Genomic DNA, 25,870 nt, shown 5'->3' with positions numbered 1-25,870 from the left:
TCTGAACCCTGAGTCACAGCTGGATTCTGATGGGAGTCTCTTCCTGTTAAAAGTGGAGTGTTCCTCTCCACTTTCACCACATGCTTGCTCAAGAAGAGACTTGCTAGTGAGCAATGACTCGGTGCAATCAGCTGGGATTATTTAGATACCCAATATTCTCAAACTGAATTTGACTGAATCTGAATTTAAGAACTGCAGTTATTTGAAATTAATTTGGACTGATCTGGAATTATAAGAAATAAGGAAAAATTATCAGTTGTGAGGGATTTTTGAGACAAAATACAGAAAGAAGTCAAACGTTTTGTCACATGGACCTATAACCATTTAGTCAAACTGGGTCAAGGAAATAGTTAAAAAAAAATAAAATGAAACAAATAGTAATTTTGTTTTTGTAGAAATTGATGTTATTCATCACAGATCCAAAAAGAGAAAAGATTTTGGATGTTTGCTGAAGTCACTTCCTTTCTAAATGTTTATTATAGTTAGCTAAATTCAAAGCTGATTTATGTTCAGCAAAGCCGTTTTTTTAGTAAAAGTCTCTGGATAAACATGGTTTTACTTATAAAAGCTCGTTTATAAAAAAAAACAAAAAACTGTCGCACTTAAAATTTTCCATTGAACATTACGTCAGTAATAATTTTTCCCTGGTTGTAAATAAAAAGTCTCCATCTTCTTTATGCAGTTTGGGGGCCGCACAAACTCAGTCCGAGGTCCACACACGGCCCGCAGGCCGTACTTTGGACACCCCTGATTTAACATTAAAAAGAAAGAAAAAAAAAGGCATATTTATCTTTTTTTTTGTATTTTATGAATGAAACATGTTAAGTGTCGAATCGTGTGGATAAGACACAAACATTCGTCACATCACAGAGAAACTCTCAAAGCTCTTTAATTACATCACGTCTAAAAGTCTAAAAGTCAAAGAGTCGCGTCGGAGCCGTCCGAACTCCACAGTGGGATCCTGACACAGCAGTACCGTTCAGCGTTTACACTCATCCCTCCGCAACCTGAACACACACACACACACCACAGAGAAACTGCGTTTAAGCGCTCACCAGTCAAGTCAGCTTAGGAGGTTTTGCTGTCGCCATGGTAACAGGTATGTAACTATCACGGCGATCGGTACCGAACGTCACATGGATCCACAGACAGCAGAGGAGGAAGAGGAGATGAAGGTCTGGAGGCGTCAAGTTGCTTTAATTTTACCGAACAGAACTCCGAATCCCATGATGCTTTGAGGGCACTTCTCCAGATCCTTATGTTGAATCTGACTCCAGATCAGCTGGTGAAGCTTAGAGCTTCAGCTGGTAGTCTGAGCCGATTAGAACCGGAACCAGAACCAGAACATCACCAGTCCAGGTTCAGAGTCTGAACACACCGACGACACCAGCGGGCTCCGTGGGATCAATGCAGGAGAAGTTCTGGTTGTAATCCTGTTTAAGTGCAGAGTCCATCAGAACCGCTGGAAGATGTCGCCCTGAAGAGATTTCCTGCAGCAGAGTTCTGATTGGGTCGGAACCTGATGCTGAGGAGAAGAACTCAGCGCTGCTCTGCAGAAACAACCGGATCAGTCACATGATCAGGAACGAAGTGAGTCCATGATTTGATTGGCCGGCGGTCAGAGGGCAGAAAACGAAACCTGATTGGGCCTTTGAACGTTCTGACTCAAAAACAAACCCGGTCCGGAACCAGAACCCGGTACAAGCAGGCACAGGATTTGTTAGGAGTCATTTTGGAAAAGGAGACAGATGTCGAGTTTCCAACCCGGATCCGATGGCAGTTCTGGTCCATTTCCGCTCCTGATCGGACCTTCCTGGACCGGATCTGCTGATCTGTTCCTGACGAAGTTCTGCTAGGATTCTGGATGAGTTTTATGACGTCGTATCAGGGCCAGGATAAGAAAAAAATTTCAGTTATGAAACTGGAACGTGAGAAAAAGTTTGTAATATTACAAAAATAAATTCAAAGCATCGCGAGAATAAAGTTGTAATAACGCGAGAATAAGCTCTTGTAATATGATGACTGTCCTCTAAAGTCATAGTAGCGCGACAATTGAGCCATAATATTACAATAAGTTATAGTAATGCACATAGTAAATTATAATATTCCGACTTAATTTTTGTAATATTACGGCTTTATTCTTCTACACCTTTCAGTAATATTACAACTTTTTTCTCGCAATACTGTGACTTTTCCCATAAGGACTTGTTTCTCTCCCTCTTTTTAACCTAGTCTGGTCCTACGAGAATAAAGTTATTACACTGCAGCTTTATATAATGTTACAACTTTACTCTTGTAATTTTATTTTACTTTTTTTTTATTAGCCTGGCTTTGATATCCCGTTTTAGATTTTGACTCGGTTTCGCTGATCCAAAGTTTTCCAGAACTCCTGGAAAACCGGGATTCTGGGACAGAACCGTGAACAAACAGACATGATGGATGAAATCTGAAGTTATTCATTAAAATCACACACACACACACACACACTTCTGTTCAGGCTCATGTAGCACCAAAACACACCGTAGTGCAACTGGGTTTTAAGAAGGATGGGGGGCGGGGCTTGAACAGTCCTGTGGTTTCCCCCATCGGCTCTCCTTCTTTAAAAACAAAAAAAAAAAAAAGTTTTTTTTTTTTCATGATCCGCAGTAGATTCAGTCTCATCTGTCCAATCAGTCTGCAGTCAGGACTGTCCACCTGTAACCTTTGACCCCGCCCACCTCCCCACGTCCACAGTCCTCTCACAGGACGTCGTCCCCCAAACCAAAAACCAAAGAGTCTCACAACAAAAACTCGGCGCTGGATACTTCAGTCTCTGCTTTAAGCCTCCACATCACACAGCGTCGGACGCGGCGCGCTCCAGACAATCTGTGAGGAAGGTGACCGACCTCCTCTTCTTCCTCCTCCTCCTCCTCTTCGTCACCCCCTCAGAGATGGCACTTCGAAGCGGAGAAGTCGGGGAGGAATGATTGCAGTTCAGCTCAGCTTCAGCCTGGGTTGAAAAGTGCGGAGGGAAACTAGTGACGGGTGAGGAAGAGGAGTGAGGCAGGGTGAGGAAGGGGCCTTCAGTGTCAAAGCAGCACCTGTTTCTGTGAGAGTTAAGGCTGTGAGCAGCACTCCGGACTCTGCTCCCCTCCGCCAATTAGAGCACTACCTGCTGTACGGGTCGCCGGGGTAACTGTTGGGCCTGCCTCCGTTGCCGGGCAACGGGCTGTGAGAGGTTGAGGAGGAGGAAGAGGGGGAGGACAGCAGCAGGGAGGAGGAAGGTCCGGGCAGCGAGTCGTCGTCGTCGTTCCGTCCGCCGTCAAAAACGTCGTCCATGTCCACCGCCACAGAAAGCCCCGATGGCGCGGGGCCCCGCAGCACCTGGGGGCCCCACATGGGGGAGAGGCGGTCGGCGGGGTCGGCGGCCGGCAGGGGGCGCAGCGGGAAGGGCTGGGGGACGAGGAGGGGCGAGTCGGCGGGGGCCCTGGAGGCCCCGGGGCCCGTCTGGGAGCCCCGGTGGATGCGGTGGCTGACGATGATGTTGTTGCCGAAGCCGCCCATGGACGCCATGGTGGTGCTCTGCTCCCGCTGCACCACCGCCGTCATGCCGCCCTCGGCGATCAGCCGCCGGATCCGAGCCAGGGCGTCTTCTCCGGAACCGAACTCGACAGACTCGGCTGGACCTGAAAGAGAAACGACTCGATTCATGCCTCCATCAGGACCGGCGGATCATCGGCAGGTCGCCGATCGAGTTTGCTGCGTTTCTTCACACAACAAAGAGTTCCTGCAGGTTTCACCAAGTTTAAGACTTTTTACAAAATTTAAGAGCTGAATCAGGATAAACGTACAAAACAAAACTGCATGTAGTCAAACAATGGTACCAAGTCATTTTGTGCTTAAAATTACTATTTTAGTGCTATTGTATATTTTATTTATTAATAAAAACAAACATATTTTAAAAAATTATTTAAAAAGAAAGAAAATATCTAAATATATATTTTTTATTTTAAATATATACCTATATATATTTATATAACTATGCATATATTTTGATAAACAAAAAAAATAATTTTAAAAACAAAATATATATATTATGAAGATTTTATTTTATATAAATACATATATTTTTAATGTTATATATAGAGAATTCTTAAAATTACACATGTATTTAAATATATATATATATATATATATATATATATAAAAGTCAAAGAGTAAAATGAAGGCTTCTGCACTCGACCCAAACTTTTGCCTGACAGAAAAGAAGATAAATGCATAAACTATCCTGGAGTAAATCGTGCCACCAAATTTAAGTCCTTGATTAACACGTTTAGAGTTAATTTACATTTTTCAAATCAATTTAAGAGGTTTTAAAGATGCGCGGACACCCTGACAACAAGACTTAAGTTCAATGAGGTTTTATGAAAACAATCCTCCAGAGAACCAGATGGTAAATCCAGGCGGTGAGTCAGTTACCGGCTGCCGGACCGCCGGACTCGGCGGACGCTTCAGTCCGGACTCCATCTTGCACGGCGCTGCTCTCGGGCGTCTCTGGAGGCGCCTGAGCGGCTCGACTCGTCGATGGAGCTTCAGCGCCTGAGGAGAGACAAAAACTCCATCAGGATGTTTCTGCATTTCTCCTAAAACCAAACGGAACCAAAGGTCGGTTCCGACAGACATGCAGAGAACGGATCGGCCATCCTGCTGGATGATTAACTGTCCCAGAAGTTATTGAGATCAAATATTGTTGTTTTGAGACCCTTTTCAAGAAATAGTAAGTGCTTAATAATGCAAGAACACATTCTCAAAGATCAATAAACTTTAAATAAAGATGAGCATTTAAAACTGGAAGACATTTTAAATATCCAAAATTAATAAAATAACAGAAAGGACAAATAAAATCAATTATGAAACAAAATTGTCCTTCAAAAAAAAAAGGATTAGTTCAGACCAAAGCAGCAAACTGAAGACTTTTATCATCTAGTTTTTGGCAGAAAGAGAAAAAAGAAAAACAATAAATCATGCAAATGAAAATTGAGCTACGCAACTGATTTATTGATTATTGTGACAGAATCAGTTTATCTGGATGACTGAACTAATCTGAAAACTAGAGATGAAGGCAGACGTGCCGGGCTACTCTGACGGAGTAAAGAGGAAGAGTGGGTTCGTACTGGGGGGCTGCTGGGACGCGCCGGGCTCCGACAGCTCTCTCTCCGTCTGCGTCTCGGCGTTCTGCAGCTGGACGATCGGGGTCTGCGTTCCCTGTGATGTCACTGAGGGGGCGGGGTTTCTGGGCTGCAGACCGATGGCGTTCATCAGTCCCATGTCTCTGTCGAGCCTCCAGCCGGAGCGGTTCGGTCTGAGGAGAAAACGGAAGGAGGATTCACTCATTTATTCATTCATTCATTCATTCATTCATTCATTCTGAGCTGCTTTTAAACCTCAGCCTGAATCTGTGCCATAAACTCGTCACACTTCAGGTTATTTCAAACTAATATATACTATATTGTCTCATTAATCCACAAACTTTACATTATTTTCTACGATGGAGTATTACGGCAAAACAGAGTAAAAAAGAATCAAATAACCAGAATAAAGTCACAATTAGCCTGCAATGAGCAATAAATCAATTAATCATATGAAAAATAAAAACAAGTTCAATAATTTCCATTTGCATGATTTATTATTTTTCTCTCTTTCTCCAACAACCGGATGAAAAAGTCTTCAGTTTGGTGCTTTGGCCCTTTTTTCAGAACTTTTATCATCCAGTTTTTCATACAAAGAGAAAGAAAAAAACAAATCCTGCAAATGAAAATAATTTTATTTATTTATTGTGCAATTAACTGATTTATTGCTTATTGTGACAGGCCTTACACCCATTATTATTTAATACTTAGTATGTTAGTATGTGTATTCTGGTTTATTTCTTTACATTTCTTACTATTTATTTTACATTTTTCTTCTTTCTTTTGCATTCTCTTGTTTATTAAAATTGCTGTAAATGTAACGGTTGTTTTGTTTATCACACGTCTATTTGTCTTTTTCTATTAAGTGTTGTGATTTTATGTCTGTTTTGTAAAATTTGCTTCATTGGGAATCAATAAAAATAAAAATAAGAAAAAAATGGAAGTCTACCCACATTCTGCAAATTTTGAGAGAATTTGCAACAATAATTGTGGTTGTAGTTTGTTTTCAGCTCATTTTGTGAAAAAATAATTTTCGTTTCCAGATAAAACATCCAGAATGACTGAAGCCCTCACCCTGGTCTGTCAGAACCTCGGGTCCGGCCGGTTCCGCTGTTGTTGACGGAGAACAGCGGTTCGCTGCTGGGCTCGGCAGGACTCTCACCATCGCTTCTGTAGAACCTGAACACAAACGGACGGAAACGCGTCCCGGGTTAATGAGTGTCCAATCAGGAAGTCTGCAGCGTGGAGGAGGGAATCACTCGGTTCACAGCCTCGTTAGTGGATCCAAATGGGCTTTTCCACTTAGAGTTCTTCCTGTGAGGGCGTTCATTAGGATAACGAGGTTAGATGGAGGAGGCGGAGTCATGATGCTTAAGTTTCCATCAGGATGATGGAGGTCAGAGCGAAGGATGAGCAGAAAGACACAAGAAACCGTCTGATAAATGAAACTGAAGATCTGGAGGGAGGGAGCGAGAGAGAGAGAGAGAGAGAGAGAGAGAGCAAGAGAGAGAGAGCGAGAGAGAGAGAGACAGAGAGAAAGAGACACAGAAAGTGAGAGACCTATAGAAAAAGAAAAAAGGAATAAAAGAAGAAACAAGGGAAAAACTAAAAAGAGAAAAGAAAGAAAAGAGAAAACAGAATGAGAAAAAGGGAAAAAAATAAAGAGGGGAAAAGAAAAATATGAAAAAGAAAAACAACAAAACAGGAAATGGCCAAAAGGAAAAAGAAAGGAACATTTTACAAAAGAACGAGGGAACAGAAGAGGAAAGAAAGAAACAGAAAAAATAAGGAATAATGAAGTAACGATAGAACAGAGGAACGTATAAGGACAAAAGAGGAGGAGAGAGATCATCACAGAAGGGAACGTAGAGAGAAATGAAGGACAGATAGAAATAAAAGACAGGAAAGCGTAAAGGGTGCTAATGAAAAGAGGGACGGCTACAACATTTAGACGGCGAATAAAGAATTAAACCTGGAAATACTAATTTATATTTTCACTCTACTTTTTATTCCCCAACACATTTTGAAATCTGGGTTAGATTTAATCTCAAAGTGCTCCAGAAATATTCAGAACCTGGAACAAACTGAATATCATTCAGTTCTGAACGATTTTACAGACAAACCTGAGGATGCTAAACAATAATCCGATCTCCTCCATGGAACAGGAAGTGACGCCCTTCCTTGGTTCTGATTGGTCAGAATTAGTTCCTGACAGGACGTACTATTCTCCACCTGCTTATGAGGTGAATATCCAACGTTTTTGTGTTTTCTGGTTCAGATTCATGACATTCAGGCAGAGTTGGAGGTTTTGGACTCACACAGGCCGGCAGATCACCAGGTCTCCCTTGTTGGTGCCGTAGGCCAGACCCATGGCTGGGTCCGGCAGCCACCGGGCCGAGTTGATGCTGACGTGGCGTCTCTGGTCCGGAGCCATGGGGTAAACCACGTTGAAGACCATCTGGGAGGCAGAGAACCACAAACATCCTGAACTTCAGGAAATCTGGGTATAAAACTTTAATTCCCAAAGATTTAAACAAAGAAGGAGGTCCGATTTTCTTTTTGCTCACTTTTTCTTAAAAAAAAATAAAAATAAAAAAATAAAAGACATGACAGAAAATATTTTCAAAAAGCTTTTTTTTTTTAAGCGTAAACCCTTTTCTGAGTTGTATGACAAAGTGTCAGGGAGAGGATATGAAAATTTTTTAGTTTAAGGGAATATAGTCAGCATAAAAAAAGGCACAATTCCAGAATGTCTTAAAATTACAACAAAAAAATGTACTTTAATGAGAAAAAAAAGAGTTTCCAGGATTTAACATGATCAGGTTGGTGTATTGAAGTGTGCTGCACTGGTCCAAAGTTATCAAATAAATGTATAATTCAGTACATTTATGTCTGTGTTTATAAAAAGAAACATTTTCAGTCAATTCTGCAATGTTTTTCTGTACTAGGAAATACAGAAAACATTGCACAGCCCTTGTTTCTTCTTCTTCTCACCCTCATGGATGTCTCTCCTCCATGCGGCTGCTGCAGGCGGAACACCTGCGCCACCATGTGGTCGGTGGAGGGATGCAGCAGGATCCTGCGGGACGCCAGGCCCACCATGACGTAGCATCCCATGGGGGACAGGCTGACGGAGATGGCGTTGGGACCTGAGGGGGGGAGAACAGCTTTAACAGGGGGTGGAGTCAGGAAAGAGGAAGCAGCGGTCAGCGGTGGCGTACCGAATCTCTTGGTGTAGAGCATTTCTCCCAGGTTGTGTGGCGCCAGAGAGTAGATGGCCAGGATGCCCTCGTCAGGAAAACCCCGCTGACTGCTGGGAATGAAAACCGCCAGCAGCTGACCGTCTGCGGAGATGTCGCAGCTGGCGTCGTTGTAGATTTTACAGTTTGGCACCAGAACGTTGACCGAGGCTGAAAACAAGAAACACAGGGTTCTGGTAACTGACGTCTGTCCTGCAGCCCTTGGACATAAACTTAAAATACTTTTGATCAACTTGTAGCCAAGAGTCTGACGTTTCCATGGATACCAAATATGCAGTGCATATTGTTTTTAAAACAAGTTTTTTTTAAGAGATCAGAAGAAATGAGGGGAGTGAGGGAGGAATGGAGGAGTTCTCGTACCGTTACTGATCTCTGGGAGGTCAAACTTGGTGAAGTCCCACCACTGCAGGCGGTACGTCGTGTTGGCGATGTTGCTGGCAACCGCAGACTGACCTTCGCCAATAGAGGCCCCTGAAAACGGAGTAGAAAACAGCATTCACACCAGCTCTGCTTGGTCCACTTTAATCAAAATCTAATTTGGTTGTGTAGAAAGTCCAGTTCGTTTGGGGAGGTGTGAATCAAACTCTGGTCCGTCTAGAAACCAGGTCTCGGTTTGGTTAAAGCGATCTCTGATGCGGTTCAAATGCATACCTAATATCACTCATCTGTGAATGTTTTAAACAGATTACAGTCTCCCTTACCAGCGAGAACTCTGTTGACAGACGAGTGTGTAGCCAGACCCGGCTGTCCTCGTTCGTGGAAGATCCCGGCGTACGGCAGGTACTCCGGCAGGAGGAAACGGCTGCAGGACCAAACCAGATTATTTCAGCATTCGGTAGAAACCAAATGTAACCCGGGATTAATCGTGTTACGTACTCACCGCGGGACAAATCGCCCCAGCGACGGAGCAGACATCCTGGCATTCCGTGGTGTCCTGTGTCTCGCTCTGTCTCCGTTATCACTGCAGGAAAACAGGAAAGGTTCACATTCGTTCCTTAAACTGTTTCTGAAGGACTCAGACACTTTCATTTGCTGAAAAAACAACATATTTAGAGCAATAATTAAGCCAAAACTGTACAGAAAATCTATGCATTTTGTATCCATCTGTAAATGGGTTCTACCCAGAAGTTTTAGTTTCGCTCGGTACAAATCTAGTAAAAATAAATAAATCTGCAATTAAGCACCTTTTTATCCAATTATTAATCACTACAGTGCTTCAATAGATCAGTCCAACACTGTACTGATTATAGGTTGAGCAGAAAGGGAGGAACTTTTTACATGTTGATGTTAGAAGTATTTATCTTTTTGGCTGCAAATAATCAAGAATACACTAAAGAAACATTGTTACTGAATTTCAGGAAATAAAATGTTTGTTTAAAATGTTTACCAAAATTTCCACTTAACTTTATATTATGGTCTGTCTGATTATGTAATTTTTAAACATTAAATGATCGATAATTTGATCAATTATTCAGTAAGTGAGTAAACTTTTTACCAAATACTGCTTTACTTTAACTTGAGTAAAATTATGTTGAAGTAGAGCTACTCTTACCTCAGTTTAATTTAATTTATCACTGTCTGCAGATTTCTGACTCAAATATGTTTAAATAAAACAATATATTTTTGTTTGTAGGCCTAATAAATCACAAAACTGCAGCATAATTTTACAGCTGCTGATTAAACTCCAGATTCTTGTCCTGCCTAAAGGAATCGTGATTTTGTGGCGCAGTTAAACACAAAGCAAACACTAACTCCAGCTCCTCGAAGTCGACGTCGCTGTTGTCCATGGTGCTGGACGGGTTGGGGGTGGGGCTGTCGGAGGACGTGGACATGGTCCGCATGCGGTGGTTCTGCTGGTACCGGAGGGAACGCTGGCGGATGCTGTCCCTCCTGGACAGATACTGGATCATCCTCTGAGCGTAGTAGGCTGCAGGAGAAAGCCTGCAGAGCAAAGGAAGCGCTTCAGGTCACAGACTGGTTCCTCTGCAGCCAATCACAGCCAAGTTTATTTAAATAAAACATTTTCAGCAACGAGGCAGTTAATAAAAATCATGAACACATTAAATAAGCTAAACAGGTGGGTTTTTAGTTGGGGTGAACCGATTGCAGTTTTCTGGCCGATCAATGTTTTTTGTCTGAAAAGTTGTTAAATGTAGCATGAAAGTTGTTGAACAGTGGGGTGACTATGGTTAACATGTAGACGTGACCTGGTGGGCCGGTCAGTCAGACAAACCTCTCGCTGCAGGGCAGAAGAGGACAGCGGCTGATTTTTAGACCTCTGATGAGGTAGATAAGATCAGGAGAGAAGATCGGTTTCACATGCAAGTCTACACCCCTAATTTTTAGTCTAGACTTAAAGGAACTCTGTGTTTCGGCTGTTTTGCAGTTTTCTGCGAAACAGAAAAATCTGGAAAGTTTGTTTCAGATTTGTGGAGCATAGAAGCTGAATGCTGCTTCTCCATGTTTGGTTCTGGGGGTGCTGAGCAGAACCAGATGACCTGAGAGGTTCGGGAAGGTTGCTATGACAACAGCAGATCCTTAATGTATTGTGGTCCTAAACCGTTCAGTGATTTATAAATTAACAGTATTTAAAGTCTATTCTCTGAGCTACAGGGAGCCAGTGGAAGGACTGTAGACTGGGTGATGTTCTCTAACTTCCTGGTTTTAGTCAGAACTCCAGCAGCAGCGTCTGGATCAGATTAGTTGTTAGGCAGACCTAAGAGTTTCTCTATTAGTCCTTTAATCCTGGAAATGTTCTTCAGGTGATAAAAGGCTGAATTTTTAACCGTCTTTATGGGTCTCTGAAGGCTCAAACTCAGATTTCGGGTCTGATTTCTTGTTTCCAGCTGTAAGAACTAAAGCTGTGTCTGACTGTAGATCGTTCCTCTTTAGGTCCAAAGACAATAACTTTTGTTTATCTGGATAGAGTCCTGTTGATAAACGGCTCTATCCTGCTGGAGAATAAAAGTCTGGCAGGTGAGAGCTGTGCGGTACCTGGCTGGGTCTGGGTAGATGGGATGGTCTCTGGACCCGGACATGTCGTATCGAGACAACGATAGCAGGGATGACTCCAGCAGCCGCCTGTCGGGAACAGACCGTTGTTAGAACGGGATTTCTGCAGCGTGGAGGAATTTCAATGTTAAAATAGAAAAATTGGACTGATTTAGAACTTTTTCTGGCCTTCCACAAACTAAAGCAAATGGATCTTTGGACCTTTCAAAATGGCTCTGAATGACTTCACTAAAACCAAATATAGATATAAGAAATTACGTTTTTAGCTGTTTTGAAGCAGTTTTATGAAATAATTGCATTAAATTTCCAAAATATAATAACACTAAAAGGTTCAATAATATTTGTATATCCATTTTTCCTGACATTAGGTTAGAGACCATCTACAGCTGCTGCACCCGCATCTACTGTAAACATTTTGTTTGCAACTAAAACATAATTTCATTGTGAAACTGACATCTATACATGTATGAATGAATTATTGTTTTTATAATATGCCTTACATTTCTGTTTATTCAAGTTAAATCAAATTTACTATTTTTTTAACAACTATGAAATGTAAGTCCACATGTTTTTTTTCCCCTCTTAGGCTGAATAAGTAATTGTTATTAATGTTTGACTGTTTACAATCAGCACCCCATAAATACCTGCTTTTGTTTTTTAATTGAGGACATTATGGAAAATGTAGCTCTTTATGGCCCTCCTGATACAAGAGAAACTCAGGTTTTCAAAGGGGCAGTATCGTGTTTTCCAGGCACAGTGACATTTTATAGCAAAATAAACTGTTACCTTCAATTGATATAAAAATGTTATATATATATATTATATATATATATATATTATATATATATATATATTTATATCTAATATGACATAAAATAAATGTTACTTTGTCTCTTTGAGAAACTCCTGTTCTGTGTGAAACTCCGCCTTCAGGAAGTCATCACAACATGGCTCCTCCATTAACCCTTTAACAACAATTTTACCAGCGTTTTATTGAAAAGTAGCTGCTATAATGAGCCGTTCCAGCAGGTGTTTGCTAATTGCTGCTGGCTAGTCTGAAGGAGCTGCTCTGTGAGGTGGAAGCTCGGAAACTGCAGCTCTGAGGAGGAGCTGTGCCCTGAAGGTGGGGCTAGATGCAGCCAGGTGTTTTGCACAACTGAATGGTTGCCATGGAGATGAAAGGATCAAAGCAACATTCCTGGTATGATTTGAGGAAATAACATTATAACATGATGTAAAGCTCAAAAAAGTTAATTTTACATGATACTGCCCCTTTAATTGATCACTTTGATCCCGGATTGGAGCCGACTGCGGCGCCGTACCTCCTCAGGGAATCCTCATCCGGCGGGTCAACAGGCATTTCTTGGCTTAAGGCCTCTGGCGGCTCGACGGCCCGGCTGGCGGTGGCCTGCCGGTACACTCTCTCCCACTGCGCCGTGTCCTGGTTGTAGACCAGGCCCACTGTCTGTTCGGCAGCCTGGCTGGGCGGCGGCGCCAACGGGAACGCCACCGCTCCTCCTGGAGGAAGAGGCGGCTGCTCGCTGGTCTCTGGCGCCGCCCTCCTCTCCCTCTCCTGGTTCTCCAGAGTCCTCCTGCTCTCCTCCGGCTGCCAGGCGGCGGCAGGTGAGGGGAAGGAGGAGGAAGAGGAGGGAGGATCCAGCGAAGAAGAGGAGGAGGTGGTGGAAGAGGTCTGGTGCGTGCGCTCCCAGCGTTGGGAGTCCTGGTTGAAGGTGAGCAGGTTGTGGCAGGCCCGGCAGCGGTTCAGGTGGTGCCCCCTGGAGGACGACGGCGATGGTGGCACGTTGTTCTCTAGGCTGTGGGCGGCGGGCGGGGGCGCTGGCGGCTGGTAGTGGATGATGGTCGGCGAGGAAGAGGAGGACTGGCCCGGCCTGTCTGGGTCCATGTTGTTGTTCAGCAGCTCTTGGTTTGGCTCCTGGTTGCCATCGGCGATGCTGCCGCCCAGCGACGGGTCGATGTCGATGCGGTCGATCTCCAGGAAGTAGCGGCTCAGGTTGCACTGCAGAACATTCCGGAAGGAGGCCGAGGAGCCGCGGCCGCCGTCCCAGAACGGGTGGTGGCCGCTGCTCGTCCCGGCGCCGTCCCGACTCCCCGGCTCCTCCTGCTGGGCGAAGCCCCGCCCCTCGGAGGCAGAGGTGTAGAGCGGCGACTGAGACGAGCCATCCTGCTGGCGGAGCACCGACAGCAGGCTGACAGAGGAAGAGGAGGAGGTCCTGGGAGGAAGCATGGCGGGGCCTGCCGCGCTGTCCCGCATGTTCAGCAGGCTGCGGGTCCAGTCCGGCCCGGGCCGGGCGGCGCCCAGCGGCTCCATGATGTTCGGCATGATGGGGTTCAGGGAGGCGCCGGCGCTGTAGTAGACGGAGGTGAAGGCGGAGGGCCGATCCGAGGGCTGCCGCGGCTCCGTGCGGGCCGAAGAGAAGGTGGAGGCCGTGGAGAGCGTTGGCGTCTCCGTGGAAACCGACGGTGTCGATGTGGAGGCGCCGGTGGGCAGGCAGCGCTTCCGGCTGACGGAGCAGCGGGTGCAGACGCACACCATGCCCAGGTGCTGGGTGCAGCCGGGGAGCGAGGGGCCGCCGGGACCGCCGGGCGATTCGCTGACTCCGCTGCCGCCGTCGCTTACGGGCCGTGGCGGCGGCGGAGGCGGCGGCTGCTCGGCTCCGACGTTGGGTCCCGGAGAGCGAGAAGACGACAAGATGTGCAGGAAGTTGTGAAGGATTGGCGTCCGGCGAACCGGCTGGGAAGGCAGGAAGGAGCGCTGGCGGAAGTGAGGCATCTCCACGCTGTCCATCGGGACCTCAGAGTCTTCCTCATTCTGGGACAGAAGAGACTCATCAGAGGAGGAAATGACCAACATGAAGAGTTTCTTTAAAATAAAAACACTGATTAACAATAACAGCAATTTAAGGCTTCACTGCAAAAATACTAAATCTCACCAATCTGGACTCGTTTGTAATACAAATATCTTAGTGCACTTGAAACAAGAAACACCAAACGTACAAGTAAATGAGCTTGTTTTAAGCCAATAATTTCTTAATACTGATAAAAAAAATGCTAGTTCATCTGCAAGATTAGCAAGACATTTTAGAGATTCAAAACCTGCTTTTCAAGGAAGTCTTGGCCAAGAGGCAGCAACACCAAAAAAAAAAAGAGTACAAAGAAAACAAAAAGCTATTAAAAAACAACAATCTGCTTCAAGACATTTTAGTTTATACTTCAAGGCACTAAATGAGACGAGTTCAGTCAATCTAAAAGTCTCTTGTAATGAGTTTGATGAAGAGAGTGCAGTGAATGAAAGTCTTCAGTTTGAGCAAAAGGGACAGAAATAAACAGCAAAAAGTATAAAAGTCAACATCTCTCAGTGAAACTGCAGAATGCCAGAAGATTTGGACATTTTTTCACAACTCACCTGCTGATTGGACGGATTCACGATCGCCGTGAGCAGGTTGTGACCCAGAGGATCAAATCTCACCAACCTGGAACAACAACAAGGACAGAACTTTTATTTTTACAATTTTCTTTAAAGGGGTAGTTTGTCGTTTAGTTTAATTTTTTATGAATTTGTCATCAGCAACAGAAAATTTTAAACTAATGTTCTGTTGAACCACAACAGTTTGTTTAATTTATGTATTTAAGTATTTTTATTTCAGGCTCGGTTTTTTTTGCCAAATTAGTTTACATTTCTATTTATCAATTCTATATTTTCTTTTACCCATTAAACATATCGTAAAAAAATTTTGTATTAAAAAAAAAATTATAAAAAATCCTTCCCTTTATCCCCTGCAGAAAAAGAAAAAGCAGAAAATGTGGAATATCATCTCTTATTATGGTATTTAAAAAAATATAAGGTGATATAATTTTTGGGCAACATCTCCGTCCCCTAAACTGAACAGAAACTCTCTTCCAAAAGGCCTGAACTAAAGCTAAACATATTTGTGTTTAAAGCCTAGGTGTGACGCAGCGTTTCGGAGCGTTAAATCCGAGGCCGGTTGGGTTCCCGGCCTCGCATCGTGGCGACGGCTCTTCGACCCACCTCACTCGTTCCGTGTCGCTGCCCGTCTTGACCACGGCGAACGGCTCCGGCCGGCTCCAGTCCCAGAAGTGAAGCTCGTTGTTGGTGGCGATCAGGAGGAGCTGGGCGGTCGGGTGGAAGGCCAGAGAGGCGATGGCCACGTTGCTCTCCGTAAACCAGCTCTCACTGCCGCCCTGAAGGCAAAACGCCCAGTTCAGCCCAACAAAGTCATGGAAACAAACTATTTGTACTGGTTTGTTTTTAATGCTTAGATTCCCGTTTTCATTCAGACATCTCCGATCGCAAAACATGCAGTTGAAATTTTGTTGTTTTTTTATGGCAGGTTTTATGTTAAAGGTGCAAAATGAGAAGTTCATGTTTTCTTTTGTTTTTCAATGTAAGAACAATATTATGATTCTTTAAATTTAAAGTTATGAATTAAGACTTTTTTAAAATAATGAATAGGTTAATGAAAGTGAAGCTGCAACTAACAATTATTTTAATAATCAATTAATCAGATTAACCGTTTCAGCCCAAAATAAAATAATTCTGTTTTTGCTATAATATTTGCAAGCAAACAAGAGAGTAAAACTTAGATGATCCAAACCAAATCTGATCCAAATCTCAAACTGCAGCATTTATCACATTTTTTAAAGTTTTACTTTGTTTGATTCCTTCTAGTTGTACTGAAAGTCTTCTCAGTTGAACTTCTTACTGCACAAATATGAAAAGATTTCCTGAAACAATCCCAACTTATTCTACACTCACATGCAGGTCCCAAATGCGGACTTCCCCATCAAGGCACCCGGAGGCCACCAAGCCAGGAATGGTGGGGTGAAAGGTCACACACCAGGGGGTTCTCCGGTGGCCCACTAAGGAATGGAGGCACTTTCCAGTCTTCACCTCCGTTATGTAGATGTTGTGGTTGACGTGCGTGGAGGCCATTAAAGACCTGCAGGGACAAATGAGACACTTTCAATCATGAATGATTCCAGTTGGTTTTAACATTAAAGTTGACAAGAAGAAAAACTGAGAACATGGAAACTTTATTCATTATTCTGGAGCTCAGAGCGATCTCAGATTTTATTCAAACAGAGATTCAGTAAGAGAGAGAAGGTAAGAGGTTTTATTTCCTAAAGATGAAATCTAATTGATCAAGGATGCTAACGTAAAAATAAAAAGCTGGTCGAAGCTTAAAAGCTTAATCTTTTATTCTAAAATCCAAGAGTTTGCTTTGGTCTTTAGTTCTAATGTTTATGTTTTTAAAGCATGTCTAGTAGAGCAGACAAAGTCTTCTGAAGGTGTGGGTGTGTGTGTGTGTGTGTGTGAGACCTGTCCGGGCTGAAGGCTAGCAGGAACGTTGATCGAGGGCTGTCTGGAAGCTCCACTTTCTAGAAGAGACACAAACCAAAACATTTAAACTGAATCCATAATAAATGAAGTAATAACCCTAAAACATCCGTTATTTGAAACACTTCAAATAAATTAATGTCCTGTTAGTAATAAAAAACAAAATGGCTGAAAAATATGAGTCCCTTACAGCTGGCTATGGAGGACTGATCCTGACAAAATTGATCAATAAACATAAAAATAAATAAATGACTTGATAAAATAATGAAAGTGCCCATTTTGATTCTAAAAAATAAAAACTTTCCTGACTTATTTAAGTCAGCGTTTATCATTTTCAACAGTATTAATTTAAAATGATTGGTATTATTTAACTTTCCATTTCATTTTGATTTCTTATTTAATAAATGTTTTCCATTATTTAATATTATGCATTTAACATTATTTTTTAATTTTCTGTCACATTTAATTATCTGTATTTATTTTGTACATTATTTTTGTCACTTTTTAATCATACATTGATTTATTTTCTCCTCTCTTTGTCCATTTATTTGAAGATTAATTTTTTCGTTTTTATCATTTTCTCTTTTCCCTTCTGATTCTTTGTGAAAACCTAAAAGATAATAGAGGGTAAATAAATACAGAATATGCAAAAAACAAATAAATAAATACTGAAATAAAATCTTAGTAAATACAAAAAATGATCAAAATAAAATAAAAAAGAAACTAATAAAAACAGTAAGATTGGAAATAAAATGAAAAATTAAACAGTGACATGTTAAAAATAATATCCATTTTTGCTACACTGTAGATCAAATAAGGTAAGTGTTTTTTTCTAGATATTTTTGACCCAGATTACCTTATTAAGCATTTAATTTATTTCTGCATTTATTGCCATTCTTAATGGATGATCAGGAGAACAACAGGTGTTTGGTGGAAGGCTGCACTTGAACGCAGCATTTATGTGCTGAGGATGTCCAGATTCATTAAATCCAAGCTGTTGGGACTCGAGCTTTTTTAACCCACCTGACTCTGCCATTTCATCCAGCGGACCTTCTCCTCCACCAGCAGCTGCAGGAGCCGCTGCGAGCCGAAAGTCTGGGATCCCCGCTCCCGGCTCGACAGGATCCGGACCGAGTTCCTCTGACGGGACGCCATGTTGCTACGGGGCGGGCCTCAGCTGATTGGCTGCTCTCTCCTGCTGCCGTCAGTCTGTTGTCGCCATGCAGAGGCCAGGCTACGACAGAAACGGATCGGTTCAGAAAATATTTTCACCATAATTCTATTATTAACAGCAAAAACACTGAGGAACGATCAGCAGTTTGAATTTTACTCTGAGAAAAGCGTACAAACACTTTTCAAGGTAAGTTTTCAAACTTTTCCAGCATCACTTTGGGGATAAAACAATAAAAATAAACAAAATAAAATACAGTTTCGATTCACTATTATATATGATTAATTACTGTTATTAATAATGTCTTGTTATAGAATTTGACATTTACCATATAAACTAAAATGTAGCACAATTTGGTACCACTCCATGGTAATGCTCCCTTCATAGATGCCTAATAGTTTATAGATAAGTTATCAATTCATCTGTAAACACTTAAAAAAAAATCAAGTCAAAGTTTATTTATGGAGTACATTTACAACAACCTCAGCTGACCAAAAAGCTTCACAACAGACACAGGTGGATAAATGATGAAACGGAAAATTAAATTATGTTTGGTAAAAATAATAAGACAATTATAAAATTGGCAGAAAATACCAAAAAGTAACATGAAAAAAAAACCCAAGACATGTTTAATTTAGTTCAGCTGCAGCAAGTTCCCAAAAAACTCCAATCAGTTAAGTATTAATATCTTGCTTTTCTGATCATTGATAAGTTATCATTGGTAATTGATTATTGTGCATGAAAGGTGAAAAGGACACCATTTGTAAAACAATGCATATATTTTACTAATTATTATTATGCTCACAAAGTAGTCTGAAATGTTCAGTATAACAATTTTATACTAAAATATATAAACAGATTTTAATCAAGCATTAGTCTGCACTTTATTGCATTATTACAAAACTGTGCAATTTCAAATTCTTTCAAAAGCTTTGTAAGAAATCAAGCACTTTCCAAACCTTAAAAACACCAAAGTGAAATTCAAGCAAACTTAAACTCTGAATCAGACCAGGAAGATTTTTTTTTCTTTAAAAAAGCACCAAAGCTGCAGAGACAATAAGGAGCTTCGTTTCCTCAGCAGTCGTTAATCCAGAGTAATAATTATTCTCAGTTTGAAACAAAAAAAAAGAATTTATTCAGATTTCAGGGTGCTGATCTCTGCAGCTTTAACTAGCACGCAAATTTACAGAGTTTCCATCTGCAACGTTCCTCGCAGACGAGCTGCGAGCTCAATAAATCAAATGTCCATGACACAGCGCTTCTCCGCCTCATTTTTTCACAACGGCTCAACAGAAACAGCAGTTTATGATACTGATTATATGCTCCAGATGTTTGATTAAAGGTGGAAAATTTAATTTAAAAAAGATATACAAGTTTCAGCAGCTTTACTGATTCACCCAGAAAGGAGAAAAATCTGAATATGTTCGTTCTACATTTTGTAAACCAAAAATAAAAAATCCTGTAAATAAGCAGAGAAAAGTTCAAAATCAGCTGTAAAAATAATGTTAGCTCAGGGGTCCAAAGTGCAGCCCAGGAGCCATTTGTGAGCTAAATAAACTTGTTTCCTGAGTCCATATAGATTGATTCAGACACACCGTTTTATTTCTTTGTTAAAGGCCTGAGCTTTCAAAACTGATACAAATTAGAATCATAAAATGGAAACTTTTCCTGATTACATTTTTCACTTGCAACTTTGTCTTAGAGTAAATAAAACCACAGACTCATCAGAAGCAGACCTGGGTGGAACCAACGACAAACTCTGCTAAATAAGGCAGAAGTTTCCAAAGACTGACTGACTGACCCGCTTTCTGTTCTCGTTACTGAGGTAATCTACATGAAGAAGACGAATTAAGGCATTTTCTTGTTGTTCCTTTCAAATACGGCAAACACACAAAATCATTTTCATCAGAATACTTAGCTTCATTAAAACAAACAATATTCTGATAATTATCAGAACCAGCATTAAATTTTGTTTTATTGATCAACAACAAGAAATATATTACAGCTAAATTGTCCCAGAAGTTGTTGAAATAAACAATAATACTATTGTTTTGAGATCATTTTCAAATAATATAATGATACAGGGTTCCCCCCAGTGTATTATAAGCCTGGCGGGCCGCCGAGCTTAGCAAGTTTTCTGGGGGAAACTGTGTGATATTTACGTAATAATAAAAGGACACATTCTCAAAGTCAATAAACGTTCAATTCTGAGGGACATTTAACACTAGAACTGGAAGAAATTTTAAATATCCAAAAACTGTCCTTTAAAAAAATAAATAAATAAATAAATAAATAAAGGTTTAGCTGAGACTAAAACACCAGACTGAGTCATTGAATTTTTGGAAGAAGAAGAGAAAAATTAAAGAAAGAGATGATAGTTCATGCAAATGGTAATTATTGAGCTCGTTTTAACTTAAAATGCCATTAATTGATTTATTAATTATTGATCTAACTCACACAAACAGATTCTACCTGACCTCTAAAACTGACCGCATCTGAAATCTTTAAACACAAAGTTTTATTTAGAGTTGCATATCTAACTCCTTTCCACACACACACTCACACTCACACTCCGCTACAACTCAGTATCAGCTGAGGAATGAACAGATGATGTGTCATCGCCAGATTAAGGAGTAAACACGCCGGCATAAAGCGCCTAAGATCAGAATAATCCACACAGCTGAACCTGGTTAATGCGTGACCTTTCGCTGACCCCGGCCGCAGCATTTGGGTTTTATTCAGCGAGCAGGGCGAATCGGAGTAACACCTGGATTTAAACCATCAGTCTCAGTCAGAGGAGAGGGAAAGAAGTCATCGCATTTAATTCAGAGAAAACTTTCCATTAGAACGTAAGAAAAGCAAAATATTTTAGTGAGGAGAAAATGACAGAAAGAAAAGCTTAAAAGTTCAATAACATTTAAGCATTTTTACAAGATGGAGAAGCAGTGCTGCAGAATATGAGAAAATATTGCAATGAGGACACCAGGTTCGATGTCACTATATTTAGGCATGTGATGATAACACATGTATACATGTTCCAGAGCAATAAATTGTTCCAGAAGTTACTGTGATAAGCGATAATGTTGTTCTTGAGACCATTTTAGAGTAATAAAATGGTACTAATGGCACAATAATACAAGAACCCATCGTCAAAGATCAATCAACTTTAAAATATAATCAGCATTTAACACTGGAACTGGAAAGTAAATAAACAAAACGGAAACAATAAATAAAATAAATTATGAAGTTTCTGTAGACAAAGTCTTCCTTCAGAAAAAAAAAAAGAACTTTTGTCATCCAGTTTTTGGTTGAAAGAGAGAAAAGAGAAAAACAATTTCTCTGTAACATGAATACAGACCATACTTACAATGCGATGCGACATATTTTACAACCAGTTTGTGTATATCATAATTATATTATGCTTAACATGCAACATAATCACTCATAAAAACAACTGCGAATTTATTTTGTTTATCATCAAATTGATTGGTTAGAAAGTGTACATATATATATATATATATATATATTTTTTTTTTTTTTTTTTTTTTTTTTACATTGTTCATATGTGATCCACAATGCTTAATGGAAAGGTTTGTAACTTTTTAAAATATAATTAGTAATTAATGTTTATTTTAATTTGTCGTTGCAGTTTGTATTGAAACACATGCTTTGCTAGAAATGACTGGTAATCTGACATCATATTGTGATAATAGGCCTGTCATATGATAAATTTTACTGGATGATAAAATGTCCTAGTAAATATAAAGATCGCAAAATAAGATGTGGTTTCTATATAATTTGCAAATAATACAATTATAATGGTATAAATAATAATCCAAGTTTTCCCTCTCAAAAAACAATAATTTTGTAAAAAGTATCCAAAATAAAACAACCATAAACAATGAATGAAACTGAAAAAACACAACACACAATAGAAACCATAAATAAAATGGATTATTTTGCCTCTCTAAACAATATTACCCTTCAAAAAATATCAGAACGGAAATTATCAAGCTTGTTTTAACTTATCAGGTGATTAATTGTTAGCTTATTGTGACAAGCTTATGTAATACTTGAAATAGCTGAAAAATAAATGAAAATATAACATTTTTGTCCATAACACACAGCTCTACTAGAATGAGTCATTAGGGCAGAGTAAGGACTTTAAATCACATTAAGAGAAGAATTTTTCTCCACTTTAAGCTCAGTAATAATAATATTAACAGGTTTCACGTTGAGGGAAACAGCAGGAAGATCCTGGATTAAATACCAGCCAGACTAAAGCTTTGCTTTTCACTTTAAGGTTTTTAATTTCTGCAGTTTCTCCAACTTCTTCCTGCTCCCGTCTGAAAAGCACAAACCGAGTTAATGGACGATCTGCATTTTCCTTCAGCCATAACAACTTTTTTTATCACTTATCGATGCATGAATAAAACGTACAGCACTGGACACTTTTTTATTTCAATTAAAATAAATATAAACTGTCTGGATTGAGGACTGCAGGTCAGAATGAGTCATGAAAACTGAAATTGTTTGGAACAGCATTCCAAACATTTTCCGGTAACAAAGAAAGTAAATCTGATCAGGAGGACAATAGTCACAAGAAATTATAACCAACCTGAACTCCCATTATAACTGAGAACAAGCAGTAATAACCCTGACATGGAGCTTTATGATTATTTAAAAAAGCTAATGAGCCAACACTTCACCTTTCCCAACAACTACCATATTCTTATGACTGGTCTTACTTCATAAATCGAAGTGAACCAATCAGACCAAACAGCAACCATTTTATAACAAGGATCTGATTTCAATCTAGGTTTCAAACTAATACAGTCAGTCACAGATAAAGAGCAGAAATTCCTGGTTAACTGGAAAGAAAACAGTTTCCAGTAGAAATCAACGACATATCAGCATTAACATCAGTATCAGCATAAGGAACACTTAACACCAGAACTGGAAGACATTTTAAATATGCAAAATAAATCATCAAAACGACTGAAACAAACTAAATAAATTATGAAGTCTCAACAAAACAACATAGGAATCATTAGACTCAGACTGGAGAAACAAGCAAAACTTCCACTCAGGACTTTTATAACAAAATAAAGAGTCAAACTAACTTCATTGTACTGTGGGTCAAAAGTTTGCTGTATTTTTCAAAATGGTGGCTTTTCAATAGTAAAGCATCACATTAAAGATTAGGCAAACTACACAAACATGTACGCAAAAGGAAAATGTCACTGTAATTTATTGACTTATTCCTTATTGTGACAGACTTAGATAAACCTGAGATGGATGTGTTGTCTTCTTCACTTGATTTATTTTAGGGCTGTTGTAAACGAATATTTTAGTAATCGAGTAATCTATCGATTATTCTTACGATTAATCGAGTAATCGGATAAAAAAAATTATAAAATGAAATATTGGTAAATCTGGCATAATACAGGTGTTACTATCAGATATCAATATCAGTCCAATTTTTCATATTTGAGCATCCCTAACAGTTGCTTTTTTGTAGTTTAGAAAACTAACCTGTAACAATAATAGCTCACTTTCTAAGTTAACCAGAAGTTATAGAAAAATCTGAAATTATATTGAATTTAATAACAAAGAGGCAGGCTCACAAATATGCTTATAAAAAATGTCTACAATCCAGCTTTTAGTTTATGTATTCATCTTCAGTGAGTTTAATAGATTAATTAAACTCACCTTGCCACCTAACCTGTCACGCTTTGGGTTTGAAAATACGGGAAATGGCGCCTGGAGTGGGAGGAGAGGGCGAATGAACGAACGTAAGCTGGGGTGGAGGGGAGGAAATAGACCAGCGGACTGACGAACCGTTAGACCGGGGGACGAACACGGGGGGAAGCAATACGGGATATTTACGACACCTTCACTGGTCACACTCAGAAACTCATCTACCAGCCATGTACGATGCGCTCCGCCACCCGTTTCTTCAGACCGGGATATGAAATTTATTGTGCGGTTCGTCGGTAAAGCTACATTTACACGGTAAGCATCAGCTACTCAGCCGCCCGCCCTGTTCAGTCTATCCGCTCACCTCAGCGCTCTTCCCGCCGTTCGCTTTCAACCAGCAGCCCCGGAGGAGAAATGCTGCCGTACTCCAGGCATTCCCCCAGTCATTTTAAGGATGCTTATTGGTTCCCCAAAAAACGATAAAAAGTCGGGCATTATCATCAATCAATAAAATCTCCACGGGCCAATCTTGAAGATTGGACTTTATGCCGCTGAGACTTAGCTTTTGTCAACAACTCAGAGGCGGAAGTGAGAGCTCCGCGCAACGCAAATGAAGTCCCGGCCGGAACACGGTGCGCTAACTAATAAAACATAAATTAACGAAGCTTCGAGGCAGGTAAATTTTCCTCGAGGAATTTTAGTAATCGAGGTACTCGAATCATTCGAGGAATCGTTTCAGCCCTAATTTATTTCTTATTTTTTAAATTATATGTACTACTTTTTGTCTGGGAATGAAGGAAACATGGTCTCCTCATCAACCTGGTCACAGAACCAGCAGGACTCCAGGAACTTCTGCATCATGGTGGGACAGTTGTAATGATCTGATGAGCTCAGCATGATGCCAGTAGAGATCTGAAGCCATCCAGGATTTCTGCATAGAGCTATGTTGGATCAGAAGATCATTTCCAACTCCTGTCATGAGGCAGAAGTAACAGGAGGTTCCAAATTCCAAGAATCTGATTCAGGAACAGTTTCTGCAAACTAGGATGCTGGGCTGAAGAAAAACTCCCCTTTATGTGAAATGACCTCATTTCACAGTATTTAATGAAATTTTTTTTATTGCTTAAAGTTAGATTTTTACGCAAAAATGTTACATTTGTATATTACTCATTGCTGCTGGTCTTGTATTTGTCTTTTGTTTGAATATTCTTGTGTGATACCGAGAAATAAGGTCTGGATAAATCCATTTTGAACACTGTTTGTGTCCCACTTCGACTCTCTAACACCTACAAACATTATAAAATGTCAACGTCAACTGGAGGTTAATGTACCAAGTCACCCAAGCATATTTTATTTACAACAAAGCCACTAACTAACCTAAAAGAGACACTAACAAACCAGTAATCGTTAATCTGGTGATGTTAGCTAGATATGTCCAGCTAACCTTTAGATGAAGCTAAAACCTACATTAATTGTTGCTTACATATATCCAGTGTTTCTAAATATCCATTATAAAAAGCTACAGTAAAAGGTGAGAGTATAAACCCAAAATTTAAATCACAGAATGAAAAAAATCCACATTTAAAGAAAAATCATCGGCGCTCGGCCTACCTTCCCAGCCGCTGCTAACGGGTTAGCTGCTAACAGACTAGCTTCGGTTAGCCGCTGAACAATAAACCGTCAGACAGAAACATCCGCGTCTCCGGGTCACTCTGCTGGGCAGGCCCTGTTAAGATTAGCGGCCAATGTTCGTCTCCAACGAGGTAAAACAAATCCAAGTTGATTTTTGAGACATTGGTCCGATGGTTTAGTAGCTGCCAGACGACACTCTGCTGCTGCGCATCCAGCTAACGGCTAACCAGGCTAACTCCGCAGGTTGGCTGGCAGATCGTCGAGTAATCGAACTCCACTAATTTAAGGAAGATATTTGTAATATAAACCACCAACGTAAGGCACAAAGGTGAAATATTACCTTTAACATTGGTATATGTGTTCTGCACTAATTCTAAAAAAATAAAGCTACCAGAAAATCAGGCTGTTTCGATAATCTTGACAGAGAAGTTGCTCTTCAGTCGACTGGCGCTCCTTAAATGGACTGGATAAAATCAGAGTCAAATGATTTACAAATCACCCACTAATGTAATCACGGCCTTGTAATCTAAAAATAATAAGTCACAGAAAA

At 40.5% G+C, this 25,870-nt stretch overlaps 1 protein-coding gene across 2 annotated transcripts; it reads right to left on the bottom strand.

The window, feature by feature from the left end:
* Positions 1–785: 785 nt before the first annotated feature.
* ambra1b (autophagy and beclin 1 regulator 1b) lies at positions 786–25,798 on the bottom strand. 2 transcript variants are annotated; one of them, XM_088006164.1, is made up of 19 exons: positions 25,300–25,798; positions 17,841–18,051; positions 16,800–16,858; positions 16,236–16,419; positions 15,489–15,661; positions 14,865–14,931; positions 12,763–14,270; positions 11,423–11,509; positions 10,181–10,369; positions 9,309–9,389; positions 9,130–9,230; positions 8,789–8,899; positions 8,390–8,578; positions 8,163–8,317; positions 7,487–7,626; positions 6,243–6,347; positions 5,154–5,341; positions 4,459–4,578; positions 786–3,665 (listed from the first exon to the last, which is right to left on the bottom strand). In XM_088006164.1, the coding sequence occupies exons 2-19, from the start codon at positions 17,970–17,972 to the stop codon at positions 3,148–3,150; spliced, it is 4,107 nt and encodes a 1,368-aa protein (XP_087862290.1). In that variant the 5' UTR covers positions 17,973–18,051; positions 25,300–25,798; the 3' UTR covers positions 786–3,147. The 2 variants fall into 2 exon arrangements, with proteins under 2 accessions (XP_087862290.1, XP_087862291.1); XM_088006165.1 differs by lacking the exon at positions 11,423–11,509.
* Positions 25,799–25,870: the final 72 nt, after the last annotated feature.

This window comes from Poecilia mexicana, unplaced genomic scaffold, assembly GCF_051168715.1.
Source record: "Poecilia mexicana isolate PSO_F unplaced genomic scaffold, ASM5116871v1 scaffold_6, whole genome shotgun sequence".
Taxonomy (NCBI): Eukaryota; Metazoa; Chordata; class Actinopteri; order Cyprinodontiformes; family Poeciliidae; genus Poecilia; species Poecilia mexicana.
The sequence above is the reverse complement of the archived record's forward strand: the minus strand, read 5'-3'. Positions and strand labels throughout refer to the sequence as shown.